At 46.2% G+C, this 19,281-nt stretch overlaps 1 protein-coding gene across 1 annotated transcript in view; it reads right to left on the bottom strand.

Annotated features, from left to right (window-relative positions):
• The window catches only part of LOC146203541 (lysosomal alpha-mannosidase-like), a 434,812-nt gene that overhangs the window by 68,606 nt on the left and 346,925 nt on the right, over positions 1–19,281 (bottom strand). The window contains exon 4 of the mRNA XM_084603104.1: positions 17,017–17,166. Coding sequence (XP_084459230.1) covers positions 17,017–17,166 — 150 coding nt within the window. The remainder of the gene's footprint in view (positions 1–17,016; positions 17,167–19,281) is intronic.

The raw sequence follows: 19,281 nt of genomic DNA, 5'->3' as shown, positions 1-19,281 counted from the left end.
ACGAAAAAAAAAAACCTGATTATCAATTTGGATACATGGTGAGGAACATCTCGGACCGCTTAGAAAGAGCGGCTAAGCGCGTCCGCATTCCCATTTAACTTCCCCTTTTTGTATCTTATTTCAAAATTGTACTGCTGTAAAATCAAGCTCCACCTAAGAAGGCGACTGTTCTTCGATGTCGCAGTTTGCAGCCAAGCCAGGGGACAATGGTCCGTCTCTACGGTGAATTTGGCCCCTCCAAGATAGCACTGCAATTTTTGAATGGCCCATACAATGCAAGCGCATTCTTTCTCTGACGCGCAATAAGCCCTCTCTCTAGAACTCAGTTTTCTGCTCAAGTAGAGCACGGGGTGCTCATTACCGTCGTCATCTCTCTGGCAGAGAACAGCACCTAACCCTCGATCACTGGCATCACACTGGACCGTGAATTCTCGGCCATAGTCTGGAGCTCGCAATACCGGACGGCTAATCAGCACAGCCTTCAGGTTTACGAAGGAGGCTTCCTTTTGTTCGTCCCAGACTACATTTGTCGGTTCTGTCTTGCGGAGAGCGTCGGTCAGAGGGCTAGCCAAAGATGAATAGTTAGGGATGTAGTGATTGTAGTATCCCGTCAGACCCAGGAATGCTCGAATTTCCGTCTTCGTGCTCGGCCGCGGGTAGTCTGCTACCGCAGAAATCTTAATCTCGCTAGGTTTCCTGAAACCTTGACCTACATTGTGACCCAAGTAGTCCACGGTCGCCCTTGCCAGGCAACATTTCTCGGCCTTTACGGTTAGTCCAGCTTGACGCAAAAGGCTCAGTACAGCTCTTAGATGTACCATATGGTCCGCCCATGAGTCGGAAAAAACCGCAATGTCGTCTAAATAAGGCACCGCGAATGTTTCACACCCCTTTAAAACCCTATCCATGAGTCGGGAAAAACAAAATGGAGCATTTTTGAGCCCGAAACTCATCATTGTTGGCTGGTAGCTGCCCGTCGGAGTGACGAAAGCCGCGTATCTGCTGGCGCGTTCAGTGAGCGGTACTTGCCAGTATCCTCGAGTAAGGTCCAGCGTAGTCACATATGCCGCTCTACTGACCTGTTCTACTCTCTCCTCAATATTCGGAATAGGATACACTTGATCCCTGGTGAGAGAATTTAGCTTTCGGTAGTCTACCACAGGCCTAGGGTCTTTACCTGGAGCTTCTACTAAGATCATGGGCGAAGCATAATCGCTTTCCGAGGGTTTTATTACTCCCAATTCCAGCATGCGAGTTACTTCCCTATCCAGAATTTCTCTTTGCCTTGGAGAAAATCGGTAGCACCTTGATCGCACTGGCACGTCTGAAGTCAGCTCAATATCGTGCTCAGTCAAATCAGTTCTGCCTGGCCTGTCCACGAAGCAGGCCTCAAACTCTGTTATTATCTCGCCCAGATCGGACAGCTGGGATTTCTTTAGTTCTCCTCTCTGCTCCGTCTTTTTGAGAAGCTCCTGAGCGTTGCTTCCTTTTCCGCTGAGGCAAATCAAGTTGTCCCCCATCTCCTCGGGAAGGTTTAACGTTAGATTTACCACGGCTTCCCTCTGCACATAAGGCTTCATAAGATTGCAATGATAAATGCGCACTTCTTTACGCCTACCGGGAATTTTCACTGCGTAGTTAGTGTTAGAAAGCTTTGCAACGACTTCAGCCGGTCCTTCCCACTGTACTTCGAGCTTATTCTGCCTTGAACTTCTCAGCAACATCACCTGGTCCCCGATACAAAACGTCCTTTGACGGGCTGTCTTATCATAGTACACCTTGGAACGAGCCTGGGCTGACTTCATGCTGGCCTCAACGAGTTCCTTAGTGTTATGTAAGCGATTCAAGAGGTTCAGAATGAATTCTACTACTGTTGGGTCTTCTCCGCGCCCCTCCCAGGCTTCGCGCACCATTCGCAAAGGTGAGCGCAGTGACCTTCCGTACACCAACTCGGCTGGGCTAAATCCAGTGGATTCGTGCGGCACTGACCGCAAAGCGAAAAGCGCTGCAGGCAGGCAGGTATCCCATTCGCGCTTGTTTTCATAGCACAGTCCCCTCAGGACTCGTTTGAGAACAGAGTGCCATCTTTCTACGCTGTTGCTCTGCGGATGATGGATCGAGCTATGCACTACCTTAATGCCGCATCGCTCGAGAAATGAGGTGGTGAGGACACTCGTGAAAACGCTACCCTGATCACTTTGGACCTCGGAAGGGAATCCAACTCGTGCAAACACTGACAGCAGCGAATCCACTACACTCTCGGACGTCACCTCGCGCAGCGGAACAGCCTCTGGAAACTTTGTGGCTGGGCATAACATAGTGAGGATATAACGGTACCCTGACTCTGTCACAGGAAGTGGCCCAACTACATCTATTACTAACCGGTGAAACGGCTCGGTAATGATTGGTACTAACACCATCGGAGCTTTCCACTTATCTTGCGCCTTTCCAACCCGCTGGCACGTGTCGCATGATCGTACAAAATTTTCCGTGTCCTTAAAACATCCAGGCCAATAGTATTCTTGCAACAGCCTCTGCTTTGTTTTCCTTATTCCAAGGTGACATGACCACGAGCTGCCATGGGAAAGTCGCAGTAAGTCTCCGCGGTACTTTTGGGGAACGACTAATTGGTCCCGCTCTACTCCGCGCTTATCCTTGAATAAGCGATACAGCACTCCCTTTCTCATCTCAAAAGAAATGTTCTTTGCTGTCTTAGTGGCGCGGTGGCGCTCTCTTATCTCCTGTATCTTGGGATCATTGGCTTGCTCCATAGCTAAGTCCTCTCGAGTTCCACTTAAAAGTCTCGTGAGATTACTAGAGACTGGCGGCAAGAGGTTACTCTCAAGAACGTCCTCATTCCGCGTCTCATCAAGCTCACTTTCAAGTTGACTTATCTGAGATGCCTCGCTCTCAAAGTTTTCTGACCCGCTATCTTCCGCATCGACCACTGTCTTAACTGCCGTTTCCTCCGCTGTGGAATTTTCTGGTATGAGCAGTGTAGCTAGTTCTCGCGCCTTTGAACGTGTTAAGGCCCGCACATCTCTGTCTCCGAAAATCAGAAGGCAAGCTTTGACCTTCTCGTAGTTGTCCGCGTCCTCCTTGTTTAGCCGCGCGACAACCTCCGCTGCCTCGCAGGGCAGAACCGTCAATAATCTCTGAGACCACGTGTCTCGCTGGAAGGACAGTTCTTCGCAAGTTCGCTCAAAGTTACCCAGATACAGACCGATATCCCCTGATATCACATATGGCTGCATGTACTTTGACATCTTGAAATCTGCCTCCTTGTTGAGAAGAGGTACCGCTAGCTGGGGACAATTGCCCGACCTCTTGCTCAACTCTACTTCTAATTTCCGGAGCTCAATTTCTAGCTCCCGCTTTTTTGCTTCTCTCTCAAGCTTCTCACGTTCGTGCTCCCTTTCCTCTTTTTCCCTCTCAAGTTCACGCTCTCTTTCCTCTTTTTCCCTCTGACGTTCGCGCTCCCTTTCCTCTTTTTCCCTCTGACGTTCGCGCTCCCTTTCCTCTTTCTGCTGTCTGAGCTGTTCCTTTTTTTGCCCGATGAGGTTCCATGCTTCACTGAGCTCCTCATCATCGGTTCCCAGATCAGTGATTGCCTTTATAATCAAGGGTTTTCGTGCCAAACCACTTGTATTAATTCCCAATTCCTCACACAATAGCAACAGTTCCGGTTTCTGCAGCTTTTGTAGGTCCATGATCGCTCCGAGTGTCGGCTACTTCCAAAACAACAGTGCAAACTACCAAACCTAAAGGCGTTTCAACACTTTTTACCAGTTCTTAAAATCTAATCCTGTTCTAGAACCTGGTCCACATCAGAAGAAAAGCCAAGCACTCACCCACACATGCGATCGATGTTCCGAGCTGCCCTCTTGGCCGATTGTTGCTCCTGCTTGTTGCTTGAGATGCCACCTCCGATCACAAGGTGTTGTGGCTTGTAGCTTCAGATCCACCTCCAATCACCAGATGTTGTGCTTGTAGATTCAGATCCCAACGCTGGTCACCAGTGTTGGGGCTTGTAGATTCAGATCCTACCGCTGATCACCAGTTGTCGTGACGCTGGGGCTACGTCGACCCGGCCTTCACTTGGTAGCGTGCAGAGACTCGGGGTTGAAGAAGGACTGAATCTTCTAAGTTGGTGAAATATGTACAAGCAGGTTTACTGGCACTTTGAAAAAACGTATTTACAAGAATATTTACATGAAGAAGAAGGGTACATCAGCAAAATGGCAAACGTTAAGAGTTCATAGCGAGAAGCGACTGGATGAGCCGTTTACCCAGGGCTCAGAGCGACATTTCGTGCTCTGCAGCGTCCTTAAAAACCCCCTATGTCCAGCCCCTCTCTGAAGATGCTGACCAACCAAATCCAGGGCACGCCCCTCAGGTATCGGCATCCAATCGAACACATCACTGCACTGATGGTCTGAAGCACTGACTGGTCCGGCATTCATTCGTTGGGCGTGATCACTTGTTGGCGGGAAAAGCTTGGGAACGGCGAGGAGAGGAGGTACATTTCTATTCTTCAGCAAAGAAACCACAGGCTGGTTCTGACAAGGGGTTTTACTTCTCAGAAACCCGAGTGCACGTGGCGCCGCATAGGGCTCCCAACATGGTCCCTTTTCGACAATTGCAAATCTTTCCTGCATTCCCGGGAAATCACTTAATGGCCGTATGAGTCATGCTCCTTTCTTGTCCTGCACGTCAGCGGACATGTCACTCTGTCGTCCCCTTTGGATAGGAGGCATTCATCACTGGAAGATAGCACTTCTCGACTGGAAGGGTGAACAAAAGAAAGAAAGCACTTCCTGCTATTTCCCGCAGGGGGACGTTTCTTTGTGTTTTTCCAGAAGTTCTCTTGACAGGGCCAATTTGGCATTTGCAGGTTGTCCACAAAGCAAAACATGCTTACAAAACAGGATTCCTGGAAACAGGCTCACTTAGAGCCATTGGACCATCACCACATATTCACAAAACTTATCCATGCCCACAGGCGAACAATAGAGCGCGCAATTGCGGATGCTTGGTCGTAACAGCGTGTTAACTCTATAGTATGCGTGGGATCAATCCGTCATTATTAGAACCCCTCAATGTTTAAAGTGACTTCATTTTAGCATGGTGTCCACTTTAAGAAAGGAAGGAAAAGAAAAAAATAACAGTTAAATTCTCCAAAGACATACAGGATTCCAATACAGACTGCACCTCATTTTGCGGCAAAAGCTACGGGCAAAAATACCTAGGCTTGGGCAGAATGTCAGACCCTGAAGCATATATATAGTGAACTTTGCAACTGGTTTAAAAAAGCTTTGTCCTGCCCTACATGGTAGGTTCAATCTAGGATCCTGTTTGTTAGTATGATGACTCACTGAACTTGTTTTATGATAAATATAAAATATGTCCTACCACTAAAGTTACCTTCTGCGACATACAGAAGCTGATTCATTACGGATTCTGACTGACATTCAACGATGTATTTGCATTATTAGTGGAGGCTTTGCCATCATGAAGTTTTTAGGGCATATTTTCACTGTGTTGCGAAGCTTGAGCTAAGTGTGCACCGTTAATATGTACTTTTATATAACATGAACGAGCACGCAACTGCATGCTGCTCTTATATTTCCCTTTGCAGAATGTGGCCAATAGTTGATTACAAGTGAGACCAAAAATTCATAACGAAATTGTCACATCATGTTCTTATCATTTGTGCCTAAAACTACTTAAAAACATGGGTCAGCTTGAACAGTACACGCTAATTGTTCGTGAACGTTGAAAACTGACAACAAAAAGCACATAGAAAAAATAGCACAAAAAGTCTATTGGGTAGAACACAATGAAAATTCTGTGGGCCCTGTAAAGATTGCACTCAGCTGGGGTTGAATGTCTATCGAAATTCAATAAATTCAAAAGGCGGTCAATAGTCCAACAATAGAGTTTCAAAACTCATTTTTGTAAGGGTAGACTGCAATCAAGCAAAGGATCAAGCAGGGTTTCGGAAACGGTACTCTACTATCGATCATATCCATACCATCAATCAGGTGATAGAAAAATGCTCGGAATATAACCAGCCCTTATACATAGCATTCATTGATTACGAAAAAGCATTTGACTCAGTTGAAACCTCGGCGGTGATGCAGGCATTGCGAAATCAGGGGGTAGACGAGCCGTACGTGAAAGTGCTGGAAGATATATATAGCTGCACAGCAACCATAGTTCTGCATAAAGAAAGTAACAAAATTCCCATAAAGAAAGGTGTTAGGCAAGGAGACACAATCTCCCCAGTACTATTCACAGCCTGTTTAGAGGAAGTATTCAGAGGCTTGGAATGGGCGCAGTTAGGGATAAGGGTAGATGGAGAATACCTCAGTAATCTGCGATTTGCTGATGACATTGCCTTGCTAAGCAACTCGGGGGATGAACTGCAAATAATGATCGATGACCTAGACTGGAAAAGTAGAAATGTAGGCTTGAAAATCAATATGCAGAATACTAAGATAATGTTCAACAGCCTCGGGAAGGAACAGCGGTTTACATTAGGTAGCGAAATACTGGAAGTAGTAGGCGAATATGTCTACTTAGGACAGGTAGTAACCGCAGATCCGGACCATGAAAAGGAAATAACAAGAAGAATAAGAATGGGATGGAGCGCATTTGGCAAGCACTCGCAGATTATGACTAGCAACTTACCGGTATCGCTCAAGAGAAAAGTATACAACAGTTGCATCTTGCCTGTACTCACCTACGGGGCTGAAACGTGGAGGCTAACCAAGAGAGTTCTACTTAAGTTGAGGAAAACCCAGAGGGCTATGGAACGAAAAATGGTAGGGGTAACATTAAGAGATAGAAAGCGTGCAGAGTGGGTCAGAGAAATAACTCAAGTTACCGACATTCTAGTAGAAATTAAGAAGAAGAAATGGACATGGGCAGGACATGTAGTGCGAAGAGAGGATAACCGGTGGTCGCTGAGGGTAACAAACGGGATTCCAAGGGAAGGAAAGCGTAGCAGGGGCCGGCAGTGAGTTAGGTGGACGGATGAAATTAAGAAGTTCGCAGGGGTCAAGTGGATGCAGCTAGCACAGAACCGGGTTAAGTGGAGAAATATGGTAGAGGCCTTCGCCCTGCAGTGGGTATAATCAGGATGATGATGATGATGATGTAGGTACGGGTGCCTACATTCATCTGAGTGAGATTTGTCAAAATGGAGGCGTGTGATACTTTGTCAAACGCCTTGCTAATATCGAGGCCGAGAATCGCCCGTGTGGCCCGGATGGGACCTAAGTCGAGTATGTCATGTTGTATTTGCCACATGATGTCTTGAGTGGAGAGTCCGGCTCTGAACCCAATCATAGTAGGCGGAAGGAGATCTTCTTTGTGTGGTTTTTAAGCCTGTTAAGGATAACGTGTTCCATCACCTCACCGAGACAAGATGTAAGGGAAATAGGTCGGAGATTGCCGAGCTCAAGTTTTTTGCCCAGTTTAGGTATAAAGATCACTTTGGCATGCTTCCAGGTATCCGGAAGGCGACCATCATGCCAATGGGTGTTGATAAGTTCCGTGAGTGCTTCGATGGACTAGTCATCGAGGTTACGGATCATTTTGTTAGTTATATGATCGTTACCTGCGGCGGTGGTCTTGATGTGATTGAGGGCTGCATGAACTTCGGCTGTTGTTATGTCCCTGTCCATGTCGGTGTTTGGAAGTCCCGTGTATGCCTCGGGGATGGGGATTTCGGTCGAGGTGTTAATGTACTTGTCTGTCAGAGTGTCGAGCAGTTCCTCATTTATGCCCTGAAAAGCGTGTATTACTCGGGCGAGGTTCTTGTGGGATGTGGCCTTAGTGTGGGTCGGATCAAGGAGATGTTTAAGCAGATACCATGAGCTTTTACAGCCTAGCTGTCCGTTTAGGCGGTCGCATGTTTGATGCCATTGTTCCCGGCTAAGCTTGGTGGCGTAAGTTTCGATTTCTCGCTCAAGGCGTGCGAGGCGAAGTTTGAGAGGTGTTGCGAAGGCTGCATTGACGTCGGCTCTCAACAAAGCATGTCACCACCATGTTAAAAAAAGTTTTCTAAGCCAGACTGAGAGGCTTCTGGAGGCAGGGTATTCTGAGCATTTGCTGTGTAGCATAATAGAAAGCATTGTCCTGCCGATCAAGCGGAGGATTCGAAAAGGAAACCTTACTCAAGGAAAAAAGTGGTCAGTGGCACCATATATGCATGGCTTCACCCATAATCTAATGAAGATTGGTCAAAGACATGGCATCCGGATTATTCCGACGGCACCAAACAGGGCTAAAGGGATGTGTGTGCAGGTTAACAACCAGGACTTCAACTCTGGATGCAAAACTTCCCACCGGACTAGGTACTCTAAGTGTATTCAGGGAGTTGTTTATGAGATTCCCTTGCATTGTGGAAAGAAATATATTGGACCAACAGAAGGATGCCTCAATGAAAGGATTAGAGAGCACGCTAAGGCAATATCGGACAAGTCTGGCACAAATCTCGCTGTGCACTGCAAGGACTGCGTTGGTTGTTGAGACCAAAAATGTCCGGCTGACCTTCACAATGTTAAGGTTATGAAAAGGATGAAGGACAAGTTAGCCAGAGAGATTTATGAAGCATATGCAATCTGTGACTTGGAAGACCAATGTGTCAGCATGCCATCGGTGGTTTTGTTGAAGAAAGTAGAATTTTTGCGCAAACCGGCAGGATGTTAACGACAAGAAAGAAGTTGGCTGCAGACGTAAAGTGAAGGAAGAAGTGAAGGAAGAAGATGTGCGGTTTCCAGTTAATATAGTTGTCAGTGCAGCGTTGTCCTTGTGTGCGTATGTGTGCCTCTTGTGCTTTGTGTTGGTGGTACCTGCTCTGCTGCTGCCTTCTTCCAAGAGATGTGTGACCAATTAGCCCATCGTTCGACTCTATTTTTGTGAAAACTGCCAGCCCGTCTCGTTGAACCAACACTGTTGCCTCCCAGGCGCATGCGCTGCTGTAAGTACTGGCGCTGTGCCGTCCTGCGCACTCCCAAGGAAGGCATCTATGTGCCTGTCCAGCTAGCATCGTTACATTAGGTGAGAAAGTAATCACGGCGGGAAAATAAGAAGGTACGACCGAAAAGAAGATGCTATCTTTACCGTTTTCCTATGCATCTTTCGCCTGTAATAACAACCCCTAATCAGTCATTTAGCGCATTCACCACTACGCTGCTGCAAGTGACATCAGCACCTGCTTCATTTCTTTTTCTTTTTTTTTTTTTGCTGACAGGTCTTGAAAACACGTTTTACACGATGCCTGTATTTTCCTTCCCGCAAAGCGCACATAGACACGCACTAAATGTTTTCGCAAAAACGGGTCAACCAATCGAAAAAAAGAAAAGTATAACTGCCTCATTTTTATAATGCAGCGGACTCTGCTTTTCTTGTGTAATAACAAAATCCACACAAGCCGGGTATATACTGCTCATTTTTTAGGCTCACAGAGGATACACACCTTCGCGCTACAGCGAAATGGCCTTGAAATGTAAAAAGAGAAAAAGAAAAGAATGCAGCAGATGGCAGTTTATAAAACACTAAGTGGCTCGCAATTGTTGCATTTTCTTTGAATGCCGCTGCCAGGAATGAGTGGGAGGTGGCTGTGCGTCTATGTTGTGATGGTTGCAACGAAAGCCGAAAGGATGAGAAACATGTTGCCACCATGGACTTGAGCATCGCTTGGCGCATTTGCGGGCAGCGTTCCGAAAGCATTCTGCCTCTTGTCGACCGGCTGGACGTTTGTGGCCTGTTGCCTCCAGCATTCGTACGCTTAGACTATGTCCATGCACATTAAGGCTCTCCCGCAACGCTGCTGACGTGCCACACCGCCGCTGGCCTTTTTTCATAACTGCCACAGCTGCATGCTACTGCGCAGGCGCGCAGTATTCCCATTTCAGGATATTTTCTTTAGTGCCAGCTTGTTCTGACTCCGTACCCTTTTACACTAGCGAAATTAGTACGAGGCCCAGTTCTTGGGCTCTGTGTGCATTTTAAAGCGTGGCCACTTAATTACGGCGAAGTTATCGCAAGGCGCAAGGCATGAGCTTTGCCGCGGGATGGCTATGTGATTACGTATGTTCTCGCGAAACAGACGCCGCCACAGCTCAGTGTAAAAGCGGGAAACTTAGCTTCAACTGCGCGTGTTACCGTTAGCTGCAAGAAACCTCGTAAGTCTCCATAAACATTCACTGGACACCTGGACATCACGCAGAAGGTACCGGGAACCGGACTGACCACGAGGCCACTGGCGTGCACCTAGAGGAAGACCGCCGACATATCCTTGGCGTGAGTCCGTTCAACCCGGACCGCCCTTACTGTTCTCTCATCCCCCTCATAATACCCGACTCTGTGATCGCACGCCTTAAACATGAACGAAAGGGTTTGTTGCGGGACCTTGTCCTCGACCTTGTCCTCGACCGTGTCCTCGACCTTGTCCTCCTCCGATTCCTTCTGGTCTTTCTCGCCCTGCGCAATTTCTCACTCGCAAGGTGCGAGCCGGTGCAGCTTACACACCGAACGTCCTGAGTCGATGGCGCCGAACCAGGATCGGCTGCCCAGTTAACTGCATTGCTGACTCTGTTGACCTGCAGCATTGAGTCACTTGATATGGACCTGTCCTAGCTCGGCAAGCCTCCGCGCCTGCTACATCCCTTTCCACCACAACCAGACATACGAAGACTGGACAGCTCCAGTACCGACGCCAAGCGCAAGCTTAGTGCTCTGCTAGACTTCATTTCGGAGTCTGGCACCCTCACCCTCACGTAAACCACCCATTTCAACTTTAGGCATCAGCTCATCCTTGTAAATAAAAATTTACGAATTAATGAATTAAATAAATAAATAAATAAATAAATAAATAAATAAATAAATAAATAAATAAATAAATAAATAAATAAATAAATAAATAAATAAATAAATAAATAAATAGTTAATGTGCTGTAAGACAGTGTGCATATAGCACTTCTGCGAGGCAACCGGATAGAAGCCGCGATCGAAGCGATGCTTCAAGATTTGCCCGTAAAACTATGCCACAGACGCGCCAGTGCGCTGTATACTCCCGGCTATATAGTTGTCAGCTAAAAGAGTGAGGTTACAAAGCGCCGCAGAACCGTTATAAATATTGCATTTATACTAACCGAGAACAGTGGTACGTTTTCAATTCGGAAGTAATTACTCCTCGGCGTCCACTTAAGCGCAGACATAAAGCAAGGAAGAAGCTTCGCATTCGAAGGAAAATACGCCCTGAAAAGTTAAATAGCGGTATTTCGAAGCCGTGTAGCTGCGCTCACGCGGACGCTAATGAGTAATTACCCTTAATCGAAAATCTACTTCACCTTAGGGGTTTCCCCTACAGACATTCGACTGGTACATTTTTAACAGAAAAGCATCGATACTTGAAATGGGGAAATCCCGACTCGCTAATTACGCAGCGGCCCCAGGGACGGTATTCACGACGGAAACACTACCTCCTTAGCTCAGCTGCACCTGAATCCAAACCCTAGGTTTAAGCGACGGTCGTGCACGCCATATCATGAAATTTGTGGATCGACTTCAATACTGCAGCCTCCATGGCCCGCTGTTGTTTGAGTACTTGTGCATATACTGTAACCCGTTCGTATCGAATGCGCTGACGTTATGCGGCTTCAAAGTTCCATACCGGGAACATGCTGCTCACTACGGACTGAACTATGTGCTTCCTGAAAACCTTGATTGCCAGCACTTTTGTTTGCTAAAAATTGCGATAGCACTGCAGAATTTGCACTGGATAAATGCTAAAGCCTGAGCGTTGCTGCTGCTGTACATATAGTATATCACGCGCACCTTGCAGAGCTTTTGCTATATCAAGGCTGGGGTTCGGGCCACTCAGTGGAAATTTTATTTCTAGCGCGCATTCGTTGCAGTGCTATATATAAATATGATTGGTTTACAGGAAAGGAAATGCGCAGTATCTGTCATGCACTCCTGCAAGCGTGAGATTGGACGGTACACCGTCGCTCCTGTCGCGTTCACATGAAGCACACCATAATGCATATCATAATGCACATCATAATGCACACCATAAATTGTACGCGTGCCGTTTGCAGTCGTTATCAAGCTGATATAAATCCAGGCAGACTAGCATTTCCAAAAACGTGAGCACCGAGGTTCATATACATGCTTGCCGCATGCCTTTTTGATTTCCCTGCAATGTCAGTACACCTTCACCAGCAAAAAAAAAAAAAAAAAAAAAAAGAGAGAAGAATACTAGTCCTTGGCTTCTCCTCCCCGCATCACTTGCCTTTCTTTACGCTATTAATATTCCAGCATACCAACATACAACGCCGCATACAGCGTCCCTTACCATATATCCCATTCGAATCAGGATGTTAGCTAGCCGTAGCACTCGAAATTTTTCATATTCCAATTGAAATTACCTACCCTAAGAAGTCGAGTAAGTAACCTGCTCGTCAGGCCACAAACTCAGCTTTTGTAGGGAAAACAAAATTACCCTTCAAACCTTGCTAGGTACATCCAAAAGTGGGTCTTTAAAAAAAAAAAAAAACATTACTTGACTTTACTTCACTAGAATTTAAAAATCACTTTACTACCATGGTAGTAAAGGCGATTCTGAGTTTTCGCGAAGACATTTGCCGGTGAAAATATCTGAAAATATCGTGTGTTCTTAAAAGATAGAGATGGGAGCAGTGAAAAAAAAAATGCATAATATATAAGCTGTGGCGTTGAACGCTTCTTGACGAGTCAATGACATTCAGAATTTTTAGGCGCATTTAGAAGAGCTCGAAATGCTTTCGATGTCGGCCTTACAACTACTGAAAAATAAGAAAATTAAATTACCGTCAATGCAAAATGGTGTAATTAATTCCCTTCCGCAAATAATGAGACATTTTGATGGCCGTGCAGTTTTTTGGTAGGTGAATAAACAGCTCGAGATGTTCTCAACAATTCTGGTTCCTCATAACTGCTAAAAACAATATCAATTCGACATGAGGCCAGAGAGAATACATAAATGCTGACTTCCAAGTGATTACATTTCTTCCCAAAGCACCGTACATATGTGCGCACGAAAAACACCAGCAGGGAAGGAGAATAACGCACAGGACGGCTTAAACACAGTGATAAAGCTTAATTCTTTGCTGAAAGCCATCCATCTAAAAATGCGCGGATTTATTTATTTATTTCTTTTTTGTCGATTGCGCTAACGACGGTATACACCTCGAGACGAGACCTGTTCCTTGGATACGGTACAACCCTCTTCCTTTCTTGCTGCTGTTGCGTGTGTGGGTATTAAAAGACTATAGACACTTCATTTTTAGGCTCGTGCTTTATCATTTGTAATGATGCCTAGGACATTACTGTACACGAATCACCACGTCACATTCGCCTACGACTGCTGAATAATTTATAATAGAATTTCTTTTCTCGTCTGTTTCGGTTTCGGTTTCAACAACCGAGCGATGACTGTGACGTCACAGTCAAGTCTAGGTCACGCGAGGGATGAAAATACAGCGATGTAATCATTGCTGTGACATTTTAATTCCCTACAATGATAAAGCCAGCCTGTCTCAAGAACAGGAATCACTACAAGTGAAGAATCAGCGATTATATCGCTGTTTTTTCATGCCGCGCATCAAGACATGATTGTGACGTCACGGCCATCTTTCGGCTGTCGAAACCGAAATTGTCGAGAAAAGAAAATCTAGTAATAAATTATTTAGTGGTCGGAGGCGAAAACTGCGTGCGGATCGATATACCGGAGTGACCTACGCATCATTAACAAGAAGACAAATGCCACCAAAATTTGCTGTCCCTTTTAAAAAAAAAAGACGTACATCGGCAATAAGCATAAGCAGTTGAAGCTTGAAAGTCAGCGCTTGTGACACTGTGTGCTCATTTTTTTTCTCTTGTTGGATCGCACTGCTTTATCGGCCTGAGAGGAATCTTACTTTGGCAAATAAATTTTACTGTCTCTTTTTACAATGAAATGACCGCTATGTGGTGGTCGTATTCTACGCCCTGGGTAGCTTACTGCAGACCGTGTAATTGTGTAGCAAACTACACAAAAGCCACTGAACAAAAAAGGAACTAGCTGCGACGCACTTACGATGAAGGAGAAAACTATCCCGAGGAGCGGTGTGCGCTGAAGAGGAGCATCAGCTGAGAACAAAATTGTTTTAGTGAAGCTAGAAATCACTTTGGCAGCATTAAACCTTCTTTATTTTTATTTTTAAGCATTTGTAGTTATTACGTCTTTTTAGGCATTTGTAGTTATTACAGTTATTACTTCAATTGCCCGCGAACAGAATCAATAGGATCATATGGCGCACTGTTCGCGGAGGATATATCGGTTTGTAGGGTTTAACGCCCGAAAGCGGCTTTAACTATGAGGGACAACGTAGTGGAGGTCTCCGGAAATTTCGACCACCTGAGGTTCTTAAACATGCACCAACATCGCACAGCACACGGGCGCCTTGCTCGTCGCCTCCAACGAAAAGCGCCCCCTTGGCCGGGATTTCATCCCGCGTACATGCGTGGGTTCAGCAGTCGAGCTGGTTCCCGAGATGATGATGAGCAGAACTACGTACACATGAAGCAATGCTGTGCCTGACGGTGTCTGATGGTTTATAAATTCGGGGTAATGGAGCGCGGCAGAGTATAACTACCGGACGCACGACTAAGCCATTCGGCGCTGACAGTCGAATTTGCTGGTGCTGATGCACGTTCCGCCTGAGCCCAGCGTCCTACATGTGGTCCCTCTACTAATTTTAGTGCACTTTCACGCGCACAGCCGAGTTTAAAAATGCCCAATCCTTTATTCCGATAATAAGCTAATGTACGCGTCCCAGCTTTTTCAATGAAAAGAAATTTCAATTATTAGTCTTCCTGTTATGGGGGGTCCTTTGCTGTCGCTAATGTTTTTGTGTTCAATATCAAGAGCCGACAGACATGTGCGCCTTGAGAAAGTATTCTGAGCGCGCGAAGTGCCGGCTATCGCTATTTGCAGACACTCTGCGTGTGGACTTTGCAAAGTGATACATTGACAAATAAGCGGAAATAGGTTCTACCACAAGAATGTAATGATCGTACAATGATTAAACATGCCAATCCGTCTCCGGAAATCTTCCGCAGACTTGGGCATACCCATCATCCATTTCTTCTTATTCCCAACTGAGGAATTTGCTATACGGGTCCCCAAGGCCCAGCGCCCCAAGAGCCGCGCGCTCTCAGCTGAAACGGTATGTCGGTGGTCGGTGCACGCAGAAGTTGGCTGCACAATATGCAAGTAGATAGAGAGGCAAGTATATAGCAGCTGCACAGCAACCATAAAGGGATAAAATTTCAAATAAGAAAGGTGTTAGGCGAACATTCACGATCTCCCCAGTGCTATTTACAGCTTGCTTAGAGGGAGTATTCAAATGCATGTAATGGAAGCAGTTAGGCATCAGGGTCGATAGAGAATATCTCAGTAATCTGCGATTTGCTGATGACATTGCCGTGCTAAATTTCTTAGTAACGCAGGGGATCGATTGCAACGAATGATTAATTATCTGGACAGGAGAAGCAGAAAGGTGGGCCTAAAGATTATTATGCAGAAGACTAAGGTAATCTTTAACAGCCTGGAAAAAGAACAGCAGTTTAAAATAGGTAGCGAAGCGCTGGTAGGCGACTATATCTACTTAGTACAGGTAGTAACCGCAGATCCGGAACACGAAAGAGAAATAACTAGGAGGAATAAGATTGGGATGGAGCGCATTTGGAAGATACTCGCAGATTATGACTAGCAGCTTACCGGTATCCCGGTATCGGTCAAGAGGAAAGTGTATAACAGTTGCATCCTCCCGGTACTCACCTATAGGGCTGAAACATGGAGGCTAACGAAAAGGGTTTTACTTAAGTTGAGGACAACGCACAGGCTATGGAACGAAAAATGGTAAGGGTAACATTAGGAGATAGGAAGCGTGCAGAGTGAGTAAGAGAAATAACTCAAGTTACTGACATTATAGTCGAAATCAAGAAGAAATGGGCATGGACAGAAATGTAAAAGGGAGGATAACCGAAGAGTAACCAATTGGATTCCAAGGGGAGGAAAGCGCAGCAGGGGGCGGCAAAAAAATAAGTGGGTGGATTAGGTTAAAAAGTTCGCATGGCTCAATTGGACGAAGCTAGCACAGGATAAGGTTAATTTCAGGAAAATGGGAGAAGCCTTCGCCCTGTAGTGGATACAGTCCGGCAGGTGATGATGACGACGACGACGGCGGCGATGATGATGATGATGGTGGTGGTGGTGGTGGTTGTGGAAGTAGAAACGCCGTTTTCAGAATGGGACATCTCAGTAACGCCACTCCATGGGCTCAAAAGGCTGTCGGTTCCACATCAGGTGCGCCTTATGCTTAGAAAGCCGGCGATGGCTCAAGTAGAGCGCAGCCAGCTTCCCCTCCGGTAATAGTAAAAAACAGTACGGTTGCTGTCCCCTGCACAGTCGCTGCACTGTAAACAATAGTATGCTGCCAAACCAACAGTGTTTTCCTGGCAATTAATCTACAGGATTGCAACAATACGTGTAAAATGCAATACGAGAGCACGTAGGCGCGTACGTCGAAACCAATTATAAGTTATGGACGCGTATTTGGTTTTAGTTGCAATTTAGACCCCTATGTTTCAAATATTAGGAGCAAATTCTCGTCATCAGATGCGTACAAGCGGCTTCTCGTAGCTCTATAAGTGCCTCCTTATCCTAGGAGCGGCTAAGGAAAGTTCGAACGTTAGAAGGCCCTCTTCAAAGCATCTTTTGATAGAGGAAGCATGCAGGGCTCTTCAAGTGAGGCAACAAGCGTTCGGACGATGGCTCTAAATATCACGAAAAGCACCAGGTACGTGCACGACCCATTCGCCCGCCAGGCAGTCTGCTCGTTCCGGCTGCTCGCATGCACGCTGTCGACTGAAAGCGGAAAACTGTCCACAGCGGATGGTGCAAGGAAAGGCCCTCACCGGCTTCGACGAGGTTGCGGACCGAGGCCTGCTTCTCGGGCGTCTGCTCTTCCCACCAGCGGGTGAAGAAGGCCATCTCGACGTAGATGAAACGCCGGTCGGGGTTCGACTCCAGCTCCTCGACCACCGAGTCCAGGATGGTGCGCACGTCTGTCGAACAAAAGAAATGGGGAAAAAAAGAAAGAGTGAACATTTTGTGCTGCGCTGATCTATAGTAAGACATAACTGCACGTTTTCTTGGTACCGCTCAGTCAAGCACTGACCCAATGAGCTATGTTTCGTACGAACCTGCGCTAACGGACAGTGCATGTCGGTCAGTCAGCAAAACTCGGCCGATGAAGTTGCACCGGATGCAGCAACAAGTCAGCCGAATTGCCATCCTTAGCCCCGTTTCAGAGCCCATTAAGAAGAAGTGTCAAATCGTATATATCTGCTATATCACACAGTCTCAGAATTGATTTTAAAGACTGTTTAGTGCATGATATGAATGATATGACGCACAGAAAAAGCTCTTAACAGAAGTCCTGGACGCCACAAATTCAAATGAACTTGCCCCTCCTCAAAGAAACATTTATTTATTTTAGGGAGGCAGTGAACTTCGATCACATATCATTTGATATGTGAATGGACAAGCATGTATCCATCAATACGGCGTCAAGAACGTCGTAGTAGATGCGGTTACAGAAAGCGAAAATTGCGCTCGCCTGAAAGGCTTCTACTTCAACAACAACAAGAAAACAGTGTTCAAATAATTCATAAACGGTCATAAATAATAACTGTGGTTCAGCTCTGGTTAAACCTAGTTGAATTGCAAAAGCAATGGCGGAAGCCTATTTTGCCTGCTACATTATTCCACTATCATGCCCTATCAGTGTGAGGTGCTACATTATTGGGGACACTTAAGCTCATCCTTAAAGGGTATGATACGAGAGCGTAAGCTACCAGCCTATATATAAAGTCACGCTTCAACCAAGCCATATGGACGTGCCTGCGCGTCGTAGGGGTAACGAGATTGCAAACGGTGCTGGCAGGCTGATTCTGATATCACCCTCCCATATGAAAGGAGCGACCCGAGTTGGCAGCCCGTGGCATAGGGGTAACGTGAATTCAAATCTCTTGACGGGCTGACTTCTTTTATGAGAAAACCATAGCAGCGCCTCTTCACGACTAGCTGCGGCCACCCGAGGTATCGCTTTGGCTGTCGTAGTATATTGCTTTCGCAATAAAATTTGACCATCGAGGCAAATTCTTCGCGTTTCGCCGTGTGAAACCAGCCCGCAAAATGTAGGCGTTTTCATTAACGCTCGCTGCTGTCAGTAATTTCCAAGCGCTCGAAACGAACAGCGTGCGCACTATCGGTTTTTTTTTTTTACTTTTTCGCTTTCCTGCGCACTACAGAAGCTTTTGGCTTTAAATTTTACTCTATACTTCATTACAGCTGCAAAAGTATACGCGACTGAAACTGGTTACTACGAAGCCGAAGCCCGCTTGCGATTTCCACGTTATAGTAATGGCTTTGTTGCAGCCGAAGGGAACCTTGCTTTCGCCTTTCTCATGCCAGCTTCCTTCCTTTAGGCGTGTATACTGAGTACAACATAGATAGCGTTTAGCCTATGCTAATGAAGCTTCAAAACACGCGCACTGAGCGCTCCTGACGCCACCGACACACCAAACGAGCATCGCCTCACCAATGCGCGCACGGTTTTTTTTATGTTTTTTTTTTTTTTTTATCGTCACAGCCTACTACAAAACGAGCCATATAGAAATAATGTTGTAAAGTAGGAACTGTGAAGACGAATAACCATTCCTGTTTTTTTTCGGCTACGGGCCGTGATGAAAGGGGAGCGATTCCGTCGTGATAGCAAGTTCTCGCACTGCTAACCTTGAACATTGAAAGAGAAATGATCTCACGTCCTTGCATGAAGTAAGACTAACCGGCCAAGAAGAAGCACACAGGAAAAATCGACACAGAAAGAAAGAGCCTCTTTCTTTCTGTGTCGATTTTTCCTGTGTGCGTCTTCTTGGCCGGTTAGTCTTACTTCATGCAATGCACCAACTAGCCCAACAACGTGTTTTACTGACTCAAGTCCTTGGGGTTTCCGAACGTCTGAAGCTAGCGCTCTTCCATTTTTCTGGATTTTATATCGCTGTAAGCTATTTGTGATATCGACATCCTTCGGGATGGCGGGCGCACGACCCCTGCGCCCACCCGCCACCATCGAACAGGCTACAGCGTACTCGACGGGTCACCTTGACGTCGCGGAC

This window comes from Amblyomma maculatum, chromosome 1, assembly GCF_055883805.1.
Source record: "Amblyomma maculatum isolate TAMU_Amacu chromosome 1, ASM5588380v1, whole genome shotgun sequence".
NCBI classification, from domain to species: domain Eukaryota; kingdom Metazoa; phylum Arthropoda; class Arachnida; order Ixodida; family Ixodidae; genus Amblyomma; species Amblyomma maculatum.
Note: the sequence above shows the minus strand (reverse complement) of the source record. Positions and strands in the feature narration are given on the sequence as shown.